The 18,182-nt window shown below is 43.1% G+C and overlaps 1 protein-coding gene and 2 pseudogenes across 1 annotated transcript; all 3 read left to right on the top strand.

Annotated features, from left to right (window-relative positions):
* Window positions 1-3,554: 3,554 nt before the first annotated feature.
* CUNH10orf120 (chromosome unknown C10orf120 homolog) lies at window positions 3,555-5,249 on the top strand. Its single transcript, XM_023709053.1, has 3 exons — window positions 3,555-3,793; window positions 3,927-4,002; window positions 4,512-5,249. Exons 1-3 carry the CDS (start codon window positions 3,594-3,596, stop codon window positions 5,247-5,249), a joined length of 1,014 nt encoding a protein of 337 aa, XP_023564821.1. The 5' UTR covers window positions 3,555-3,593.
* A 4,444-nt stretch (window positions 5,250-9,693) lies between these two features.
* On the top strand, window positions 9,694-10,451 carry LOC105741387 (annotated as a pseudogene).
* Window positions 10,452-11,199: 748 nt separating this feature from the next.
* Window positions 11,200-12,170, top strand: LOC101587882 (annotated as a pseudogene).
* The last annotated feature ends 6,012 nt before the right edge of the window (window positions 12,171-18,182 follow it).

Here is an 18,182-nt window from a genome sequence, read left to right on the forward strand (position 1 = left end):
TTTTTGGCAGAACCAAGAATTGAACTCAGGCCCTTGCACTTACCAGGCAAGCGCTTAGTCTACTGATCTATTGGCTTAATAGACAAGCCCCTGAGTCTATTAATGTATAGTTCAAAAGGCTAAAATTATGCATCAAATCTAAAAGCCCAATATTTTAAAATTATAAGAAATATTTTAGCTAATCACGAAAAACCCAGTAAATGTAGGTGGATGTGACTGCATTTCTGTGTCAGCTTGGTTGGGCTGTGGCACCTTAATATTTGGCTTGATCTGTTACTCTGGATATTTCTGTGAATGTGTTTTTGGTAAGTTTAACATTTAAGTCAGACATTGAGTAAAGATTACTCTGTCCAGTGTAGGCGGGCCTTGTCCAATCAGTTGGAGGTCTCAACAGTATAAAAGACTGACCTCCCAGGGCTGGCCAAGTAGCTCAGTGGATGAAAGCACCTGCTTAGGCAGAACACAGTGGCTGGGGTTCCATCCCCAGCATGCGCACAAGCCCCTCCCTCCGGGGGCGTGCACTGAAATAGCAGTTGAGACTGGGCGTGGTGGCGCGTACCTGCAATCCCAGCATTTGGGAGGCTGAAAACAGGTAAATCACTACAAGTCCCATCTGTGTAGTGTGACCCTGTAGACCCTGTACTAAATACATTCAAAAAAAAAAAAAAAGACTGAGCTCCCCTGACCAGGAGGAACTTCTGCGAACAGGCCACTTTTGGGCTTGAACTTGGATGCTGGGCTGTTGACCCATTCTACAGATTTTGTACTTGTCTACCTTCACAATCCCATGAGCCAGTTTTGTAAAATAAGTCTCTTTTACTATTTCCTTTTCCTGTGGAGAAAACTGATACAATATGTACGAACGTTTAAAAGTGTTGTATGATAAGTAAATGAAAGATGATTACTACAGGCAAAAAAATAATCATAGTAAATGATAGAAGATTGAAAATGAAATGCAGTTAAAGAAAAATATTTGAAAATGAAGCAGCAGATGAAGTTGGTAGCTATGAATACAAATCAAGACAGAACTAAGTACACATCAAGAATGAAACATTGTGAAAATGATTGGGAGAGAGATTGTGAAAATAAAACAAAAGCAACGAGCCTGAGAATGGAAAGAGAGATAAAACATGAGACTAGGAAGTAAGATAAAAGCAGAAGTTTGTGGAACTGGGTGTGAGAAAAAGATTTTCCCACAGTGTGGAGCCCCGTTGCCATGGCGACGTCACTCCCAGGCCAGCCCTTACCCACCCCACCCCGCTTTCCTAATGTCTGGAAGGCCCTGGCCTGAGTGTGCCATGCTATATCTGAATTTTAGCTGACATATAGGAATTGTACCTATTTATGGGATATACTGTGACATTTTAATATACGACATTTGAATGATTGTGTTGAGAAAATGCCATCTTTATCTGCCTGTACCTGTTGGAATGCACCCCTGACTCTTCCATAGGCACAGGTGGAGTTGACTGAACTGTTGACGTACAACCAGCCAAATGCTGCCCACCTGGCCTGTTCACAGGCTGAAGTAGACGCTGATGGCCCTGCGTCTTTCCTTCTTACATATTTGTATATTTACAGAATGAAGACCATCTACTACATGTTCGGCCTCGAATTATGAGCATAGGACTGGAAAGTTGTGAGAAGACCTGATGGGAAGGTAGCCTTCCTTCATGCGGCGTTCCCTGGGGCAGCCCCTGCTCCACAGATACCTGTTGAGTGCTTGCGAGGCTCCAGGTGTGTGCGGCCGCTCAAGGTGCCTTCGAGTCGGCAGCTGCCGGGACCACCAGTGGGAAGGTTCGTGCTCACAGTGTCAGCGTCCCGTCCGTCCTGCTTAGCGCGCTCTGCCGCTTTCCAGGTTCACAACTGTGCTGGCTAATGGCGTGGGTAGGAGGAGCACGTCTATGTCACAGATGGCGATGCGGGCCTGGGTGCTGGACAAAGTCTAAACATTTCCATAAATTGAGAGTTTCTGGCAGAGTCACAGATAAATTTCGGGACTATTATTAATCAGAGACAACATGGCAATCTGCTCCCCAAACTGCTTCTGTACTTTTTTAATTTACCTTTTCCAAATATATAATGATGTTGTAAATTTAAGACAACATAATAGTATATATAAGGAAAAGGCTTATTCCTACCACTTCTTCATCTGCCAGCAAGTTCTTCATGCAATTGTCTTTATTAGTTTTTTTTTTGTATTATCCTATACTTCCTTTATACAATGATAAACATACATGCTTGTACTTCTTGCATTTAACATTCTTTTTTTTTTTTTTTTTTTTTTTCCAGAACTGGGGATTGAACTCAGGCCCTTGAGCTTGCCAGGCAATCGCTTATTCTACTGAGCCATCTCCCTGGCCCCTTACTTCTTTTTTTATGTATTTGGTACAGGGTCTCCCTCTGCATCTCAGACTCACAGTGATCCTCTTGTCTTCAGCCTCCTGAGCACTGGGATTACAGGCATGAGCCACCACGCCTGTAATACAGCTCAGTGTGCCCAAGGTCAGGGTTGGCACAACATGTAGTGTCAGGGATCGAACCCAGGTCCCTGAGCTTGCCTAAGGAGGTGCTTAGTCTGCTGAGCTATCTCAGTGGCCCAACATTACTTCTTGTAATAGTTCTACATAAACACAGATCTGCCCTTCTTGATCTTTTTCATTCCCATAGTCCTATGAATCTATGTGGTATTGCATTGTGGTGTAAGTCTCTAATCCTCTATCAATTGACATTTGAATTTATCATTTGGCTTATTACCCCAAATAAGGCTGCATCCTAAACCTTGTATGTATTTAATTTTGCATCCATAGGGTAATTAGCTATAATTATAGCCCAATTAGCTTCAACAGAGGTTGTGGCAATATCCATTCCCATCAGCAACATTTCTGACCTCACCTTTAATCAGGAACCTTGGACAGTTGTTTACTGAGCCAGAAAACTGAACATCTGCACTCCGCCAGGCCCTGTGCTAAGCAAGTGTATGGCAAAGAATAAGAGACCCTGACACCTGCTTTAAGTAGAGGGAGAGACAGGCTCTTTGGCCAATCAAATCAACATGTGGCAAAGCACCACAGCACAGGACAGAAAGTACTCCGAGGACATGGACAAGGGGGTGTTTGGGTCAGCAAGGATTTCAGAGTACGTAGCAATTAAGCTAGGCCTGAGACATAAACGAGTTGCCAAGGGACATAGAGGTGTTCCAGAAAGAAGGCACCATGAGTGTAGCTTAGATGGTTGTTCCCAGAGCAGCACACATCAAGTATGAGGCACTGAAGGCTGGAGAGGCAGGAAAGTCCCAGGGGGAGAGATTCCCTAGATAATGTAAAGTCCACCTCATCTCATAAGAGCTGAGAAGCCAGCCCACTTTCCAGCCACACTCTACCCTTCCCCTCCCTTACTCCAACTTGCCAGTCTGCTGAAGCATCTCTTCTTCCCCTTGGTCATGAGTGCTTTTCCTGCAAACCTCACAATGGCCCTCAGGTGAGCCAGTTGTGATGCAGCAAATGCTGTGACTCTCCCGTGGGTTTCCACTACACTGTCCTAGAAACAAGCTCCAGGCATTAACATCTTCCATCCAAGTCTGTTGCCAGAGTATGATCAGAGATTGGGAGAGAGGCTGTCCAAAGGCTGGAACGCAGAGGTCTGGACATCCAGGGACCAGAGAAAGGGACACTGCAGAGGAAAAGCCAACCAGTAATGGAAAGTCAGTCACAGTCCTTAGTGATAGCTGTTACTGCTTATCTCAAGCTTCCCGGAGTAGCCTAGAAGATCTGTGTCCTGCGTCACCACTGCGGTGAGTGTGGCCACGTACAGGTGGCCTCTGCTTGGCTAATGGAAAGCTACACCCCTGGGATTTCATGCTCTGAGAAGGATAGCTAGGAAGACCCTCTCCAGAGTTCTAACCCACCCACCTCTCTGCCTTTCAGAATATGGAAAACATTCAACCAATCAGATCCACGCATTGCCCTAGGAAAATACTCCCCCTTGGAGAAAGAGATCTTGGTAAGTGGCCTGGAGTTCACATTTTGAGAGGCCTCTCTGATGCCCCCCAGCTCACTGAAGTGCAGGAGGAAGTCCTCGATTCCAAACCCACTGACAACAAAAAGTCTCCCAACAGAGGACTCAGGTTGGCTGGGTCTGCTGGTGGATGATTCCACACTTGCACAGCAAAATTCAGTACTCTCTCACTTAAAAGACTCAGTTAGGACTGTGACCCTAAATAAGTACAGATGATAGATGCCCTCTGTTAAGTCCTGATCCTATACTCATTATTTTCACAGACATTGTCTTGTTGAGGCTTCAGGTGGCTCCTAAAGTCAGTACCATTCTTGCCAATTCATAGTACAGAGAAGAGAGTCAGGATTTGAACTCAGGCTCGTCTGACCCAAATGGTCCACCCTGTTTCACGCTGTTCACAGCAATGAAGGGCCAGCCAACCACTAGCTACCTCTTCCTAAGAGGTCTGCCTGCCTCTGCGCATGGATACTCTAACAGTCCTCTCTTATCACCAGCGTCTAGGTGGAGCTCATACCGTAGCCACAAGGAGGCTGCTGGCTTCCAAACAAGAAGAAGAACGGAAGAAGGTGAGGGAACTGCGGAAACCACATCCAGACTACAAACAGGCAATAGAATGTAAGAAACAGCTCTCCCCTCCTTGTGTCGTGTGTGAACCTATAAGAAAAATCTGGACAGCACGAGTAATTGTGCCTGCTGAGGAGTTCAAGATGCCCCAGCGGGAGAAGACCAACATCAGCAAGCATGTAGAGAGGGTGCGGCTGGCCCAAGCCCTGGGAAAGAAGAAGGTTTCATCCTGTGTTGAAAGACTCAAGAGGGTTGTGTTTGTAGAGCCAACAGCAAACGGCAATGGGAGAAAAGATGGGGGCCGTTCTGACAGTAATTATTGTGATAAGATCAAGCAAGAGAAGAAGAGGGAGAAAGAGAGCAAAGCCACAAGACAAGAAATAAAAATGAATGTCATCTTTAAATCAGAAGAAGCAAAAAAATGTTTACCATGCCAACCAAAGGATTGCAAACCTTTCCTTCCTGGAAGGACACAGGAACGGTTCATCACAGGCCTAACAAACAGAAATCTCCTTCCCTTAGCTGATTTTCCTGGCGACCTCATGCTCATGAACCAGAATTTCATATCTCGGGGAATCTACCCCAGTGACATGCTCAGTACCTACCCTGTGCAAGAAGGGAGTGCCTGCAAATCATGCATGGGTAAAGCTGCTCCTTCTAATTATTAAACTTTATTTTATTCCCCAGGGTACTCAAGGGTCCTTGTCCTTATTTCTTCTGCATACTGTATCCCAGGCTCCTTCCCTACCTTGGTTTCCCATGCCCTATCTCCTGGTGTTCTCAAGATAAGACCCAGTTGCTCTGGCTTCCTAGCTTCTGGTAACTCACTGATTTCAGATCGCAACCTCACTAAAAGTCTTTCTGATCTTACCTAGTCCAACTGGGAGCAGACCTCTTTCTTGTTTTCTCAGGGACCTGCATCAGTTATCTATTTCTATGGGAAAAAAAAATCCCCCTTAATTTTAGTGGCTTAGTACAATAATTGAAGTTCTAATTCTGTGGGTCAGAAATTCAGGTGGGGCTGAGCTAGATGGTGCTCTTGCTCTTAAGTGATTTATGGTTTCAATCAAGAATATCCCGGGGGCCGGGGAGATGGCTCAGAAGAATAAGCGCTTCCCTGGCAAGCGCAAGGGTCTGAGTTCAATCCCCAGTTCCACTAAAAAAAAAAAAGAAAAAAAAGAATATCTCCAAAGGCCTCATGTCCTCATAGGTGGGGACTTTGGAAGGTGACTGAAGCATGGGGGGGAGGGGAGTGATCTAAATGACTTGCTGATAGAGGGTGGGGAATGATTGCAAGAGCCAGGTCACTACTGGGGGTGTGACTTGGAATGACCTCTCTCTCTCTCTCTCTCTCTCTCTCTCCCCTTCCAGGTGATCATGACATGAGCAGCTTTTTCCCACTATGCACTTCACCATAGCATCCATTTCTGTGTTGAACCTACTGGAGGTTCAACACAGTCTGAAGATCTTGAAAGTGCATGCTAGGAACTATAACCATGAGGCAAAATAAGCCTCTCTCCTCTAAGTTTTGGGTTTTGGGTATTGTGTCCCAGGAATGAGAAGGTGACTGGCACAGATTGTGCTATCAGAGGTGAAATCCTTGCTGTGCCTATTCCTTTGATTTAGAAGCCTTTGCACCCAGTTTACAGGAGGAGTTTATAAAGGTTTGAAGATGCAGACTACAGAAGCCCTAAAATGCTATAAACTGAGCTTGATGGTAGATTCAGGTCGAGCTATGAAGATGAGAAGATTGTGGTAAAAATGCAGGTGGCTCGGGAAATTTTGTTGGACCCAAGACCATGTTTTTTATGCTCTGGTAGAAAATTTGTCTACATAGCAAGAAGAGTAACAGCAGTGGCACCTATGAAAACGGTGAATTACCTAATGCAAACCCCTCTGCTCTAATAGGTCTTTGCTCCAAGATTTATAGGTGTATTAGCAATATAGTTGGATGAATGCTATCTTTCCCTCACAAAAGAACAGTAGTCATAAAAAGAATAGCACTTCTCTGGAGCGCAAAAGACTAGATTCCTATGCCTACTGGCAGAGAAAGTTCTTTGGAAAGCCCAAGTTTGAGGCCATATCTTTTTTTGCAATAATAATATCATTTACTCCAGTGTCCAAGAATCTTAGAAAGGTTTTATTTTTTAATTTGAACAGTCAGAGTATGTCAAGACACTGGGATTGGCTCAGCCTAGTAGACCCCCAGTCCTTAGTGCTACCAAATCTCTGACCTTTCTATTTATTTATTTATTTATTTATGATTAATTTTATCGAGAAATAAATAGTAATGGGAGTTTCAAAACTGATTAGTAGGACAGTTTTAACAATTAATACATGGCATATTGTTGTCTTCATAGTGGTTATTCATGGTACAAGATGCAGACATGATATTCTGTCCAAACACTATTAGTACAAATCTTTCTTCTCATTGAATTAAGAGAAAGTAGCTGTATATCTATCCTATTCTGTATATACAGATACAAAATGGTCCTTCATTTGTATCCCTTTTTTGTTTACTTTTGTCAGAGATGAGTACTCCATTGCCATTTAAATATTGTAGGTATGTCAATTCAGCAAAGTATTCCAATATAGTCCAGTAGTCCATAATAGTAGTGGGTTATCCGTAGGACTGGCAATGTCAGAAGTTGTTGACTTGAGCCTTTTACAGCTCAGCATATTAATATGGTTTTACTTTTTATACCTCGTTTTTACACCCTCCTGCTGGATGGTTAAGACCAAGATACAGCAAGACCTATATAACAAGAAATGTAACTTCTGTATCTGACAAGGTCAGTCAAATCCCCTCAGATTTACCCTGAAACCCTGTACTGCAGTTTATAGATCCTTTGTCAGCATCAGCCATGCGAATGAGTCACGACCATTGCTTGACCAATTTGCTCTCTGTGAATTTAAATCAAGGAACCCAGTATGTCAAGAAGAGTTGATCAGTTTTCATTCCAAGAGTAAGAATTTGGATTCCCTTTTCATCTGTTAATATCATGATTTCCCCCTTGATAATCTTCATCTACAACATGTGGAATTAAGTAATTGTATAATTGTACAGTTAATCTTATAGAACATAAAACTCTAACATCAGAAAGAAAGAAAGAAAAAAGAATTTGTTCACATAAATTTGTTCATGTCCTGAAACTTTGTGGGAGACTGAGATTACGAGTGGCAGACTAATCTGACAGGAAGTTTCAAGGCATTCAACATTGCAGGATGTATCACAAGTAAAACTTTTAGTGAGCTTTACACTGAGAAACAGGAGCAAAAGCCTCATTTTAAAAGTTTTCAGTTTTTCCAGAAAGAAATTGCTCATCAAGTTGAGCAGAGGAGAGTTTGGTTGCTCAAAAGTAAGCATTAGAAGTCAAGTAGTTTACATCAGGACAATAGGAAAGAAGGATGTCATGAGAGCATCCCATGACACACCCTTCCCAGGCTCAAAGGTTCAAAACTGAAAGACTTTGGGGAGGAGAAACCCAGCTAAGGAATTGATTTGAGATTTATGTCATGGTGCTCAACCATTCAGGCATTCAGAGGCCTCTGCAGCCATGATCCAAGGGGGCCACCTGCTGCTCAAGGCCTCATGTGCTCATAGGTGGCACTTTTGGAAAGCAATTGTACATTGGGATGGTATAGTTGACTTGCTGTTAGGAGACTGAGGCTGATCAGAAGAGACAGGTCACTTGTGTCATGATCCAGAAAGCTATCTCTCCCTCCCTGGCTCCTCTCATGCTCTGATATTTCATCACCCTGATGTGAGCAGCTTTCCTCCACCCAGGTCTTTCTCCCATGCTGATCCTGCCATGGAGCCAGCTGACCAGGGACTTTAATCATGAGCCAAAATAATCTTTCCTTTAATTGTAGGTGCTGCATATTGTATCTCAATGGCAAGAAAGTGATTAAGAATCCTGGATTCCTCATGCATCTGTGGTCAGCTATAGTTTCGGTGGCTTTCCTTCTTATAGCTAATAGATATCAACCATGTGTTTGAAGGTCCCTTGGCCATTTTGCCATGAGGACTTGATCACTGTGAGTTCTTACAGTACCTTCCAGCTCCTCAACTGTAAACTTCACACCTGCTCTAAGCCTCAGCTACCCTCTCATGGTCATTCTGTAGAGATTTCATAGCTAGCTAGCTCTGACTTCATTAAGTCAGTAGAGTAGACCCCATAGACAACCTCAGGTGGGTCTACCCAAGCTCTTTCTTTCTTTCCCAGTAGTCAAGACAGAAGATTCCTGTCCATTATCCATGACCTAAGTAATTGCTCCCAATTGTAGGCTTACTGAGTCATTTCTTATGCCTGAGCTATTTAGCATAAGACTGGACATGCTCATTAAACATTGAGCTGTGGGACAAAGGTTGGAGGTCACAGTCAGAGCCTAAGCTGGATGGGAAATGAGTTTAGTTTTTGGGTCAAACTGAGTGCCAAGATGGGCATGAGGAAGGATTTTGGGGCATATAGAACACCTGAGGATTATTTTTTTTCAGAAGACCAAACACAACTGATGTTGAGTCTAAGGCAGCAATTCAGCATTTGAGAAGCACAACATATTCATTTATCATCTTCATCTGAAGTGTGGATAAAGTATTCTAAGAGATAAAGAAGGATGCTACATAATGAGAAATGGGTCAATTCAGAGAAAATGACAATTATAAATATACATGTGCACCCAACAATAAAAAACCCTAAATATACCACAGGCCGTGCCTGCCCCCAGGTGCACTGAGCCAATGGCAGAGTCTGAACATGGTGGCACATACCTATAATCCCAGCACTTGGGGAGGCTGAAAACAGGAGGATCACTACAAGTTTGAGCTGTGTATTAAGACCCTATAGACCCTGTACTAAATACATAAAAAATAAATAAATACTCCTGTAATCCCAGCTCTTGGGAGGCTGTAAACAGGTGGATCACTACACGCCAAATCTAGTAGTGAAACCCTGAACACCCTGTAGACCCTTCCCTAAAATAATAAATAAATAAATAAATAAATAAATAAATAAATAAATAGGTTGGCTGTGTGGTGTGTGAGGTCAGCGATGTGTGTGTGAGGGGAGACAGCTAGGGTGGGGACTACTGAGTACCGCTGGACTTGCCACCATGAGCAGCACTTTAGCAAAGATTGCAGAGATCAGAGCCAAGATGGCTCAGACTCAAAAGAGCAAGGCCATAGCACATCACCTAGCGCTGCTTAAGGCTCACCTTGCTAAGCTTCGTAGAGAACTCACTACACAAAAAGGTGGTGGTGGTGGTGGTGGTGGTGCTGGTGGTGGTGGTGGTGGTGGTGGTGGTGGGCCAGGAGAAGGTTTTGATGTGACCAAGACAGGTGATGCTCAAACTGGGTTTGTGGGCTTTCCTTCTGTGGGGAAGTCAACACTGCTGAGTAACCTGGCAGGAGTGTATTGTGAGGTGGTAGCCTATGAGTTCACTATTCTGACTACTGTGCCTGGTGTCATCAGGTACAAAGGTGCCAAGATCCAGCTCCTAGATCTCCCAGGTATCACTGAAGGTGCCAAGGATGGGAAAGGTAGAGGTCATCAAGTCATTACCATGGCCCCTGCATGTAATTTATCCTGATTGTTCTGGATGTCTTGAAACCCTTGGGACACAAGAAGATAATTGAAAATCAGCTGGAAGGCTTTGGCATTTGCTTGAATAGCAAACCTCCTAACGCTGGCTTTAAGAAGAAAGACAAGGGAGGTATTAATCTCACAGCCACTTGCCCTCAGAGTGAGCTGGACGCTGGACCTGTGAAAAGCATTCTTGCTGAGTACAAAATTCATAATGCTGACGTACCTTTGCGTAGTGATGCCACAGCTGACGACCTCATTGATGTGGTGGAAGGAAACGGGTACTGACTAAACAAACACTCTGCCTGATTGGGAATTTAAAACACCATGACGGAGGTCGGGCATGGTGGTGTACTCCATGAGTTTGAGGCCAGCCTGAGCTACAGAATAAGACCCTGGCCCCAAAACAGGAAAAACAAAATACAAAAAACCCCAATGAGATGGAAGCAGTATTAGATCATGAATTTGGCAGATGAGGCTTCTAATTCCAGTTGTGTTGTAGTCTTCAGTGGTGGTTGGTCTTGATTTCTAACATCTGTCCTTGCTCTGCAGTTTGATTTTTTTTTTTTTGTATCAGGAATCGAACTCAGGATCTCATACTTGCAAGGCAGGCACTGTGCTACCGAGCTAAATTCCTAGCCGGCAGTTTGATTTTTTTTTTGTTTGTTTGTTTTTCTTTTTTGGCAGTTTGATTTTGATGGTTAATTTTTCCATTTTAGTTACTTGCTATGAATGGGGGAGTCCTCTAAGCTTTTTCAAGTGATGTCTGAAAAAAGTACATTAAGTCTGCTCTCTCAAAATTAATCCATGTGGAAAAAAAAAAGAATCCTTGTGAAAAGTCTTACAGGCTGTTCTACAGAAGTGAATGAAGGCCAAGCTGTGTCTATTCTTCCCAACCCAAGAGTTGCTGAAACCCTGTTCCATGAATGTTACTGTTATTAATGCTTTAATAATTTAAGCCACTATTAAAAGTGACTCTTTTCTGCTCGTGGACACCGCGGAGGAAGCATCATCAGGCTCTCTTCCGACTGCCCTCATGTCTAAGTCAGAGTCTCCCAAGGAGCCTGAACAGCTGCAGAAGCTCTTCATTGGAGGGCTGAAACAACTGATGAGAGTCTGAGGAGCCATTCTGAGCAATGGGGAACACGCACAGACTGCGTGGTAATGAGACCCGAACACCAAGCATTCCAGGGGCTCTGGGTTTGTCACTTACGCCACTGTGGAGGAGGTGGATGCAGCCATGAATGCAAAGCCACACAAAGTGGACGGAAGAGTTGTGGAACCAAAGAGAGCTGTCTCAAGAGAAGATTCTCAAAGACCAGGTGCCCACTTAACAGTGAAGAAGATCTTTGTTGGTGGCATTAAAGAAGATACTGAAGAACATCACCTATGAGATTATTTTGAACAATATGGAAAAATCAAAGTGATAGAAATTATGACTGACAGAGGTAGTGGAAAGAAGAGGGGCTTTGCTTTTGTAACCTTTGATGACCATGATTCTGTGGATAAGATTATCATTCAAAAATACCACATTGTGAACGGCCACAACTGTGAAGTAAGGAAAGCCCTGTCCAAGCAGGAGATGGCTAGTACTTCATCTAGCCAAAGAGGTAGAAGTGGTTCTGGAAACTTTGGTGGTGGTTGTGGAGGAGGTTTTGGTGGCAATGACAGTTTCGGTCATGGAGGAAACTTCAGTGGTCGAGGTGGCTTTGGTGGCAGCCATGGTGGGGGTGGATATGGTGGCAGTGGAGATGGCTACAATGGATTTGGTAATGATGGAAGTAATTATGGAGGTGGTGGAAGCTACAATGAATTTGGCAAGTACAACAGTCTGTCTTCAAATTTGGGACCCATGAAGGGAGGCAGAAGCTCCGGGCCCTATGGTGGTGGAGGCCAATATTTTACCAAACCTCGAAATCAAGGTGGCTCCGGTGGCTCCAGCAGCAGCACTAGCTATGGCAGTGGCAGAAGGTTTTAAACACTTCCAGGAAACAAAGCTTAGCAGTAGAGGAGAGCCAGAGAAGTGACAGGGAAGCTACAGGTTACAGCAGATTTGTCAACTCAGCCAAGCACAGTGGTGGCTGGGCCTCCTGCTACAAAGAAGACATGTTTTAGACAATACTCATGTGTATGGGCAAAAAACTCGATGACTATATTTGTGACTAACTGTATAACAGGTTATTTTAGTTTCTGTTCTGTGGAAAGTGTAAAGCATTCCAACAAAGGGTTTTAATGTAGACCTTTTTTTTGCACCCATGCTGTTGATTGCTAAATGTAATAGTCTGATCATGACACTGAATAAATGTGTCTTTTTAAAAAAAATAAAAATAAAATTTCTCTTTTGAATGTAAAAATAAATAAATAAATAAATAACAATAGCACAGAAAGAATAGGACTGAACAACCATGTAAATCAAAAGAACCTAGTGAACATGCAGAACATTCCACCCAGTTAACAGAATATTTATTCTCTTGAGGTGCACACAGAATTTTCTCTAGGAGAAAAACATGCTAAGTCACAAAAGAAGTCATAAGAATTTAAGATTAAAAGCATTCCAAACATCTCTACCCATTAGAGTGGAATGAAACTAAAAATTTATATATATATATATATATATATATATATATATATGTAAATATATGTATGCATATACATATATATGTATATATGTGTGTATATGTATATATATGTATATATCTACATATATATATATATATATATATATAGAGAGAGAGAGAGAGAGAGAGTAAACTCACAAATAAGTATGAGATCAAAGAAGAAATAAAAAATGAAATAATTAGAAAATGTCTCAAGACCTCTCTGGCCCCCAATAAAAACATGACATATCAACACTTATAGGATATAACAAAAACAGTACTAAGAAGAAAATTTATCACAATAAAGACTTAGATATAAAAAGAAAGCTTCTAAATAAATGACCTAATTTTATTCCACACCTAGAAAAAGACTAAACCAAACCCAAACTTGGCAGATAGGTGGGAAAAATAATGACTATAGCAGACATAATGGAGAGTAGCACATCAACCTTAAAAACTGAAGAGATAGTTTAAAAAGATAAATAAAATCAACAAAGCCTTAGGAAAACTAAGGAAAAAATGGAGAATACTCACATAAAATCAGAAATAAAAAGGGTCACCACAACCGAGCCCACAGAAATATAAAGAACAATGATTAACAACTGTGAATCAAAAAAACTAAACAATCTAAGAGATGGGGAATTTCCAAGGAACACAAAACTGACAAAAATTGAATCAAAAAGAAATAGAAAGCCTGAATAAACCAATTACCCATACAGAAATTGAATGAGTAATGAAAAATACTATCAACAAAGAAAAGCTCAGGATCAGGTGGTTTCACGGGCAAATTTCCTCCAATATGTAGACTATCCGAACTAAGGATTTTGGACTCTGAAGATGGCTCAGTGGAATAAGCACTTCCCTGGCAAGCACAAGGCCCTGAGTTCAATCCCCAGTTCTGGGGGGCGGCGGGGGGGAGCCAAACTAAGGATTTCACACAACTCAAAAGCAAAAAACAAAACAAAAAACCAATGGGAAAAGGATCTAAATGGACAGTTTTCCAAACAAGGCGTTCAAATGACCAAGAACTAATTTCAAGGAAATACCAATCAAAATATCAAAATATCACTTCACATCTATTTGGATGGTCATTATCAAAAAAGATAAAAGAAGAAGGACATAAGGAGAAGAGAAGCCTTGTACAGTCTTGGTGGAAATATGACTCTGTATGGCCATTACAAAAACAGTATGGAGGATCCTAAAAAATTGGAATCACACTAAGTGTCCATTGTTGATCAAATGAATAACAAATGTCACACACATGAATATTATTCAGTCTTTAATAAGAAATACTATTTTAACAATATGAATGAATGAATAAGTGGATGAATGAATGGGTGGATGAATGAATGGGTGGGAAAATGAATGGGTAGGTGAATGGATGGATGGAGAGAACATCATGCTAAGTGAAATAAGCCAGACACAGAAAGACAAATGCTACTTATTTGTGAAATGTGAAGTATTTGAACTGTAGAAACAAAATTAGCATGATAGTTATAAGGCCCAGGAAAGAGAAACAATGAAAAATCTTGGTCAAGAACACAAATATTTAGCTATCAGATAAATGTACTGACTAGCTCATGTATGCTATACCAAACACATGAAAACCAACTAATACTGAAATAACTGACGTGCTAGTTGAAGGAAAGAAAAGACATTGGCAAAGTCTCAAAATGAAAACCAAATATACTGACAGCCACCAACATGAGCAGTTGGTCAAATTTAAGACTACCATAGGTGGGATGTGGGACATCGTGTTCCCCTGTGACACTCCTGCCATAGACACAAGACCGTGGGAAACATCAGAGGGGCCCAGGTGGGGGGCCCTCCCATAGACTTGGACTCCAAAGCCTGCACTCAGAGACAAGGAAGGCAAAGAAAGACTGAGGCCTCTTTCAGGAAGGCTGGTGCTGAAGAAACATGATAGCTACATGAATATTTCTCAGTGGCATCCTGAACCCTGCAAACAACAAGACATCCTGCGGACAGTTGGCTGTGACCTTGATCTGAGAGGCTGTGACCTTGTGTCTTACCAGAATTTACTTCTAGAATTGATGAGGATGTAGAAAGGTGTCTTTGTGGAAATGCACATTGGTCTAGATATTGAGAGCATCTTACCTGCAGCTTACTTCCAAATGGTTCAGAAAGAAAAGAAAAGAAGAACAAAAATGGATGTAAACAGAGATGGAGAGCAGGTGGGAGGTCAGTGCAGTGAGATGCCAGCAGAGCAAATCTGCTTCCCTTGTGCATGGGTGTTCTTTGTACTCTTCCTGCAACATTTATTTGAGATTATTTCAGAATAATTTTTAAAAACTGAAGTTATACCTTCAGTGATACCTTTGGTCATGTTAAAAGTTCTTATCAAATTCTTTGCAGAAGTGTTTCTTAAATTTCATCTGGAGTAAGCAGGTACCTTCAATGACCCAGAAAGCAGACCAGTGGTTTCCAGGGCCAGGAGGAAGATAATGGGGGTGACTGCTGGATGCACACGAGGCTTCATGTAGGCATAATGATGAATACTTGTGAAAGTAGGAAGAGGAGGAGATTGCCTAATACTGTGGAGGTGCTAACTAAGGACTTCCAAAACTTAGAGTGGCTAACTTTATGTTGTTTGAATTGTACTTCAATAGAAAAATTGCAGAACAGATCCAGAGTGCATTTTTTATCTGACTGTTTATTTCAGGGGAGCTTTACTTTTTGCTTTTGGTGCCAAGGACTGAACCCAGGGCTTCTGGCTTGCTAGGCAAGCATTGTACCACTGAGCCAAATCCCCAGCCCCTAATCTGATTGTTTATTTCACTGGCTGTTTTTCTTAGCATTTATTCCTCAGGCATCATGTGATTCTGATTCTCAGGCCCATTTGGAGCAGGAACTATTTTATTAAGCACTGCCTTTGGTCTCCCTACTTCCTCCACTCCGCTCTCCCCATCCTCACCCTATACCAACCTCCCCCGGGTGCAGTGGTTTCATGGCGGCCTCCACTTGGCTCCCTCCCAGGCCCACAGTCCAGTGCCGTGGAGCTGTGCAGCAGTGATGGTGGAGAGAGAACAGCTCTGGCCAGAGATGAGCAGCAGGGCCGAGTGCCCCTGAGATTTTATCAGCCTCTTAGCTACTTGGGTGGGTGCGTCCCCCTCAGTGCCTGATGGGTGAGATTTCCTGGCCCCGTGGGAGGACCCAGCTCACCACTTTGGGGTTCACCAACATTTTCAGACCTTGGAGTCTTTGCTCTCCTGTTGACACCTGAGCTTGTTGTTTTCTCTCCATATTCCACCTGTTACCTCTTGGTGTTGAGGGCTGGAAGTTGGCTAGAATGACTGGAGAGTAACCTCCCTTATCCTTACAGCAGGGCCTGGGGATGACTACAAACTGGTCAACCACACTAGGCTGACAGAAGAAGGCTCCTCAAGCAAGGCTAAAATGTGAAAATTACTTTTTAATACAGCTCAGTCTTTCCCTATTTCTTTGCTATTTGTATATTTTACTCCATCTGGAATACTTCCAGCTCATCAACCTTTATCTCCAGGGATGATGTCAGAATACTTGTGAAACTAGGAAGAGGAGGAGATTGCCTAATACTGTGGAGGTGCTAACTATGGAGTTCCAGAACTTAGAGTGGTTAACTTTATGTTGTTTGAATTGCTGCAGGAAAACGTGGCACATATTTACAGGCTATTTACAGCAGTGAGAGAAATTCCAGAACAAGACCCGGGCTTGGTCATCTAAGCTCCCTGAGATTGGACTTGCTGCCCACAGCACTGCTGATGCAGCCCACCTGTGGTCACAAGCCCTCCTGCTGACACGAGAAGACAACTCCAAAACTTTTCTTTTGTTTCTAGACAGGTTAATCCTTCACAAAAGACTCAGACCAGAACCTATACATCAGGGATCTTTTCACTGATAACCCCATGGACCTTAGAGATCAGCGCCACGTGTCACAACTCCACATGGTAGCCTTGCTTTTTATGGGTCCATCACTCACTCTTGGAGACTCAGCCTCTAGAAGATTCTGGCTGGGGTGCTGGTCCCAACTGCAGCACGCAGACCAACAGCACAGGCCCCTGGCCATTTGCAAGTGTGGAGTTCCAGGAGAAAGGGAGCTGCAACCTGGACGTAGCACCAGGTAGCGATCCAAAGCTGGAGCTTCGGAGCTCCTGGGTTCTGCATGGCTAAGAAGAGGAAGAGAGAGAATTTGGGGCTGGGCCCAGACAAGGGGTGTTTCAGTTACTCTTCTCTCGTTTCTGGGACAAATACCCAATGCTTAAAATTGAAGGAAGAAGAGGTTTACTTAGCTCACAGTTAGTGGAGGTTTCAGTCCATACTCTGCTGGCTCCAAGGCAGAGCAGCAGTTCACACAGCAGCAAATAGCAAGAGCAAAGGGAGTGGCAGCAGCAATGACGGCCACAGAGAGCAAGTCTCTCCTCCTCATACTGCCCTCAGGCTATCTGCCTCAGCCGGGTGTAGCCCTCACACCCATAATCCCAGCAGTACTCAGACCCATAATCCCAGCCTTGGATCATGAATTAATCACAAACTCTAGAAGTCTTCCCCATGACTTCATGAGGCTTTGGGGAGACAACTAGACACAAAACCATAATAAGGGGAGATAAGGTGAGCCTCAAAGTCTTCCATGCCACAACCCCATCTTCTGTTCCCTGGCCTTGGCCTGCCCCTAACCTGTACCTAGACATCTCTTCCCTCCTCGGGAGCCCACAACTGTGGCCTTCCTGGATTTTCTCTTAGATCCTGAGCACTTTGCCAAGGCATCTTCTGGTCCAGATCTACTAAGACACAGGTACTTTTCATAAGATAGAATGCTAATAGAGGGCATTTCAACACAGTGACAAATAGCTCAAGGCTTTTCCAAGCTCTTCTAATGTTTGGGCACATTATGAATGAACTATGGGCCATGTATATTGGGAACTATTGACCCAAAAGCTCTGGATATGGGGAATCCCTTATTTGTACTATGATTTCCGTGATGTAAATATTTTCCCACAGCCATTTTATGCAAGCAGTATGATGCCGCCGTGTGGAGTGATGAGACGTGATGGGGGCATTCAACAGCAGGAAGTATTTCCACCAGACAGATATGCTATATGTAAACCACCCTGGGCAAAGATCACAGTCAGATGGAGTCAGGTAATCAGAAATGATGAATTTTGAGGGTGTGTTATCTTGGTTCATAATATAATTCAGTAAATTTATTTTATTATTATTTTTTTTTTCAGAACCAGGAATTGAACTCAGGCCCTTGTGCTTGCCAGGGAAGCACTTATTCCACTGAACCATCTCCCCAGCCCCTAATTTTTTGTAATGGCTGTTTGACAACCCACCTGCAAAGTTTTTGAACATGTAGCATTCCCTGCCCTTGGCCTCCCCAGTATGACTCACTCTCTCCTCCCTTCCTCCCTCCCTCCCTCCC

Source organism: Octodon degus, unplaced genomic scaffold (genome assembly GCF_000260255.1).
Source record: "Octodon degus isolate 3935 unplaced genomic scaffold, OctDeg1.0 scaffold00010, whole genome shotgun sequence".
Lineage (NCBI taxonomy): Eukaryota > Metazoa > Chordata > Mammalia > Rodentia > Octodontidae > Octodon > Octodon degus.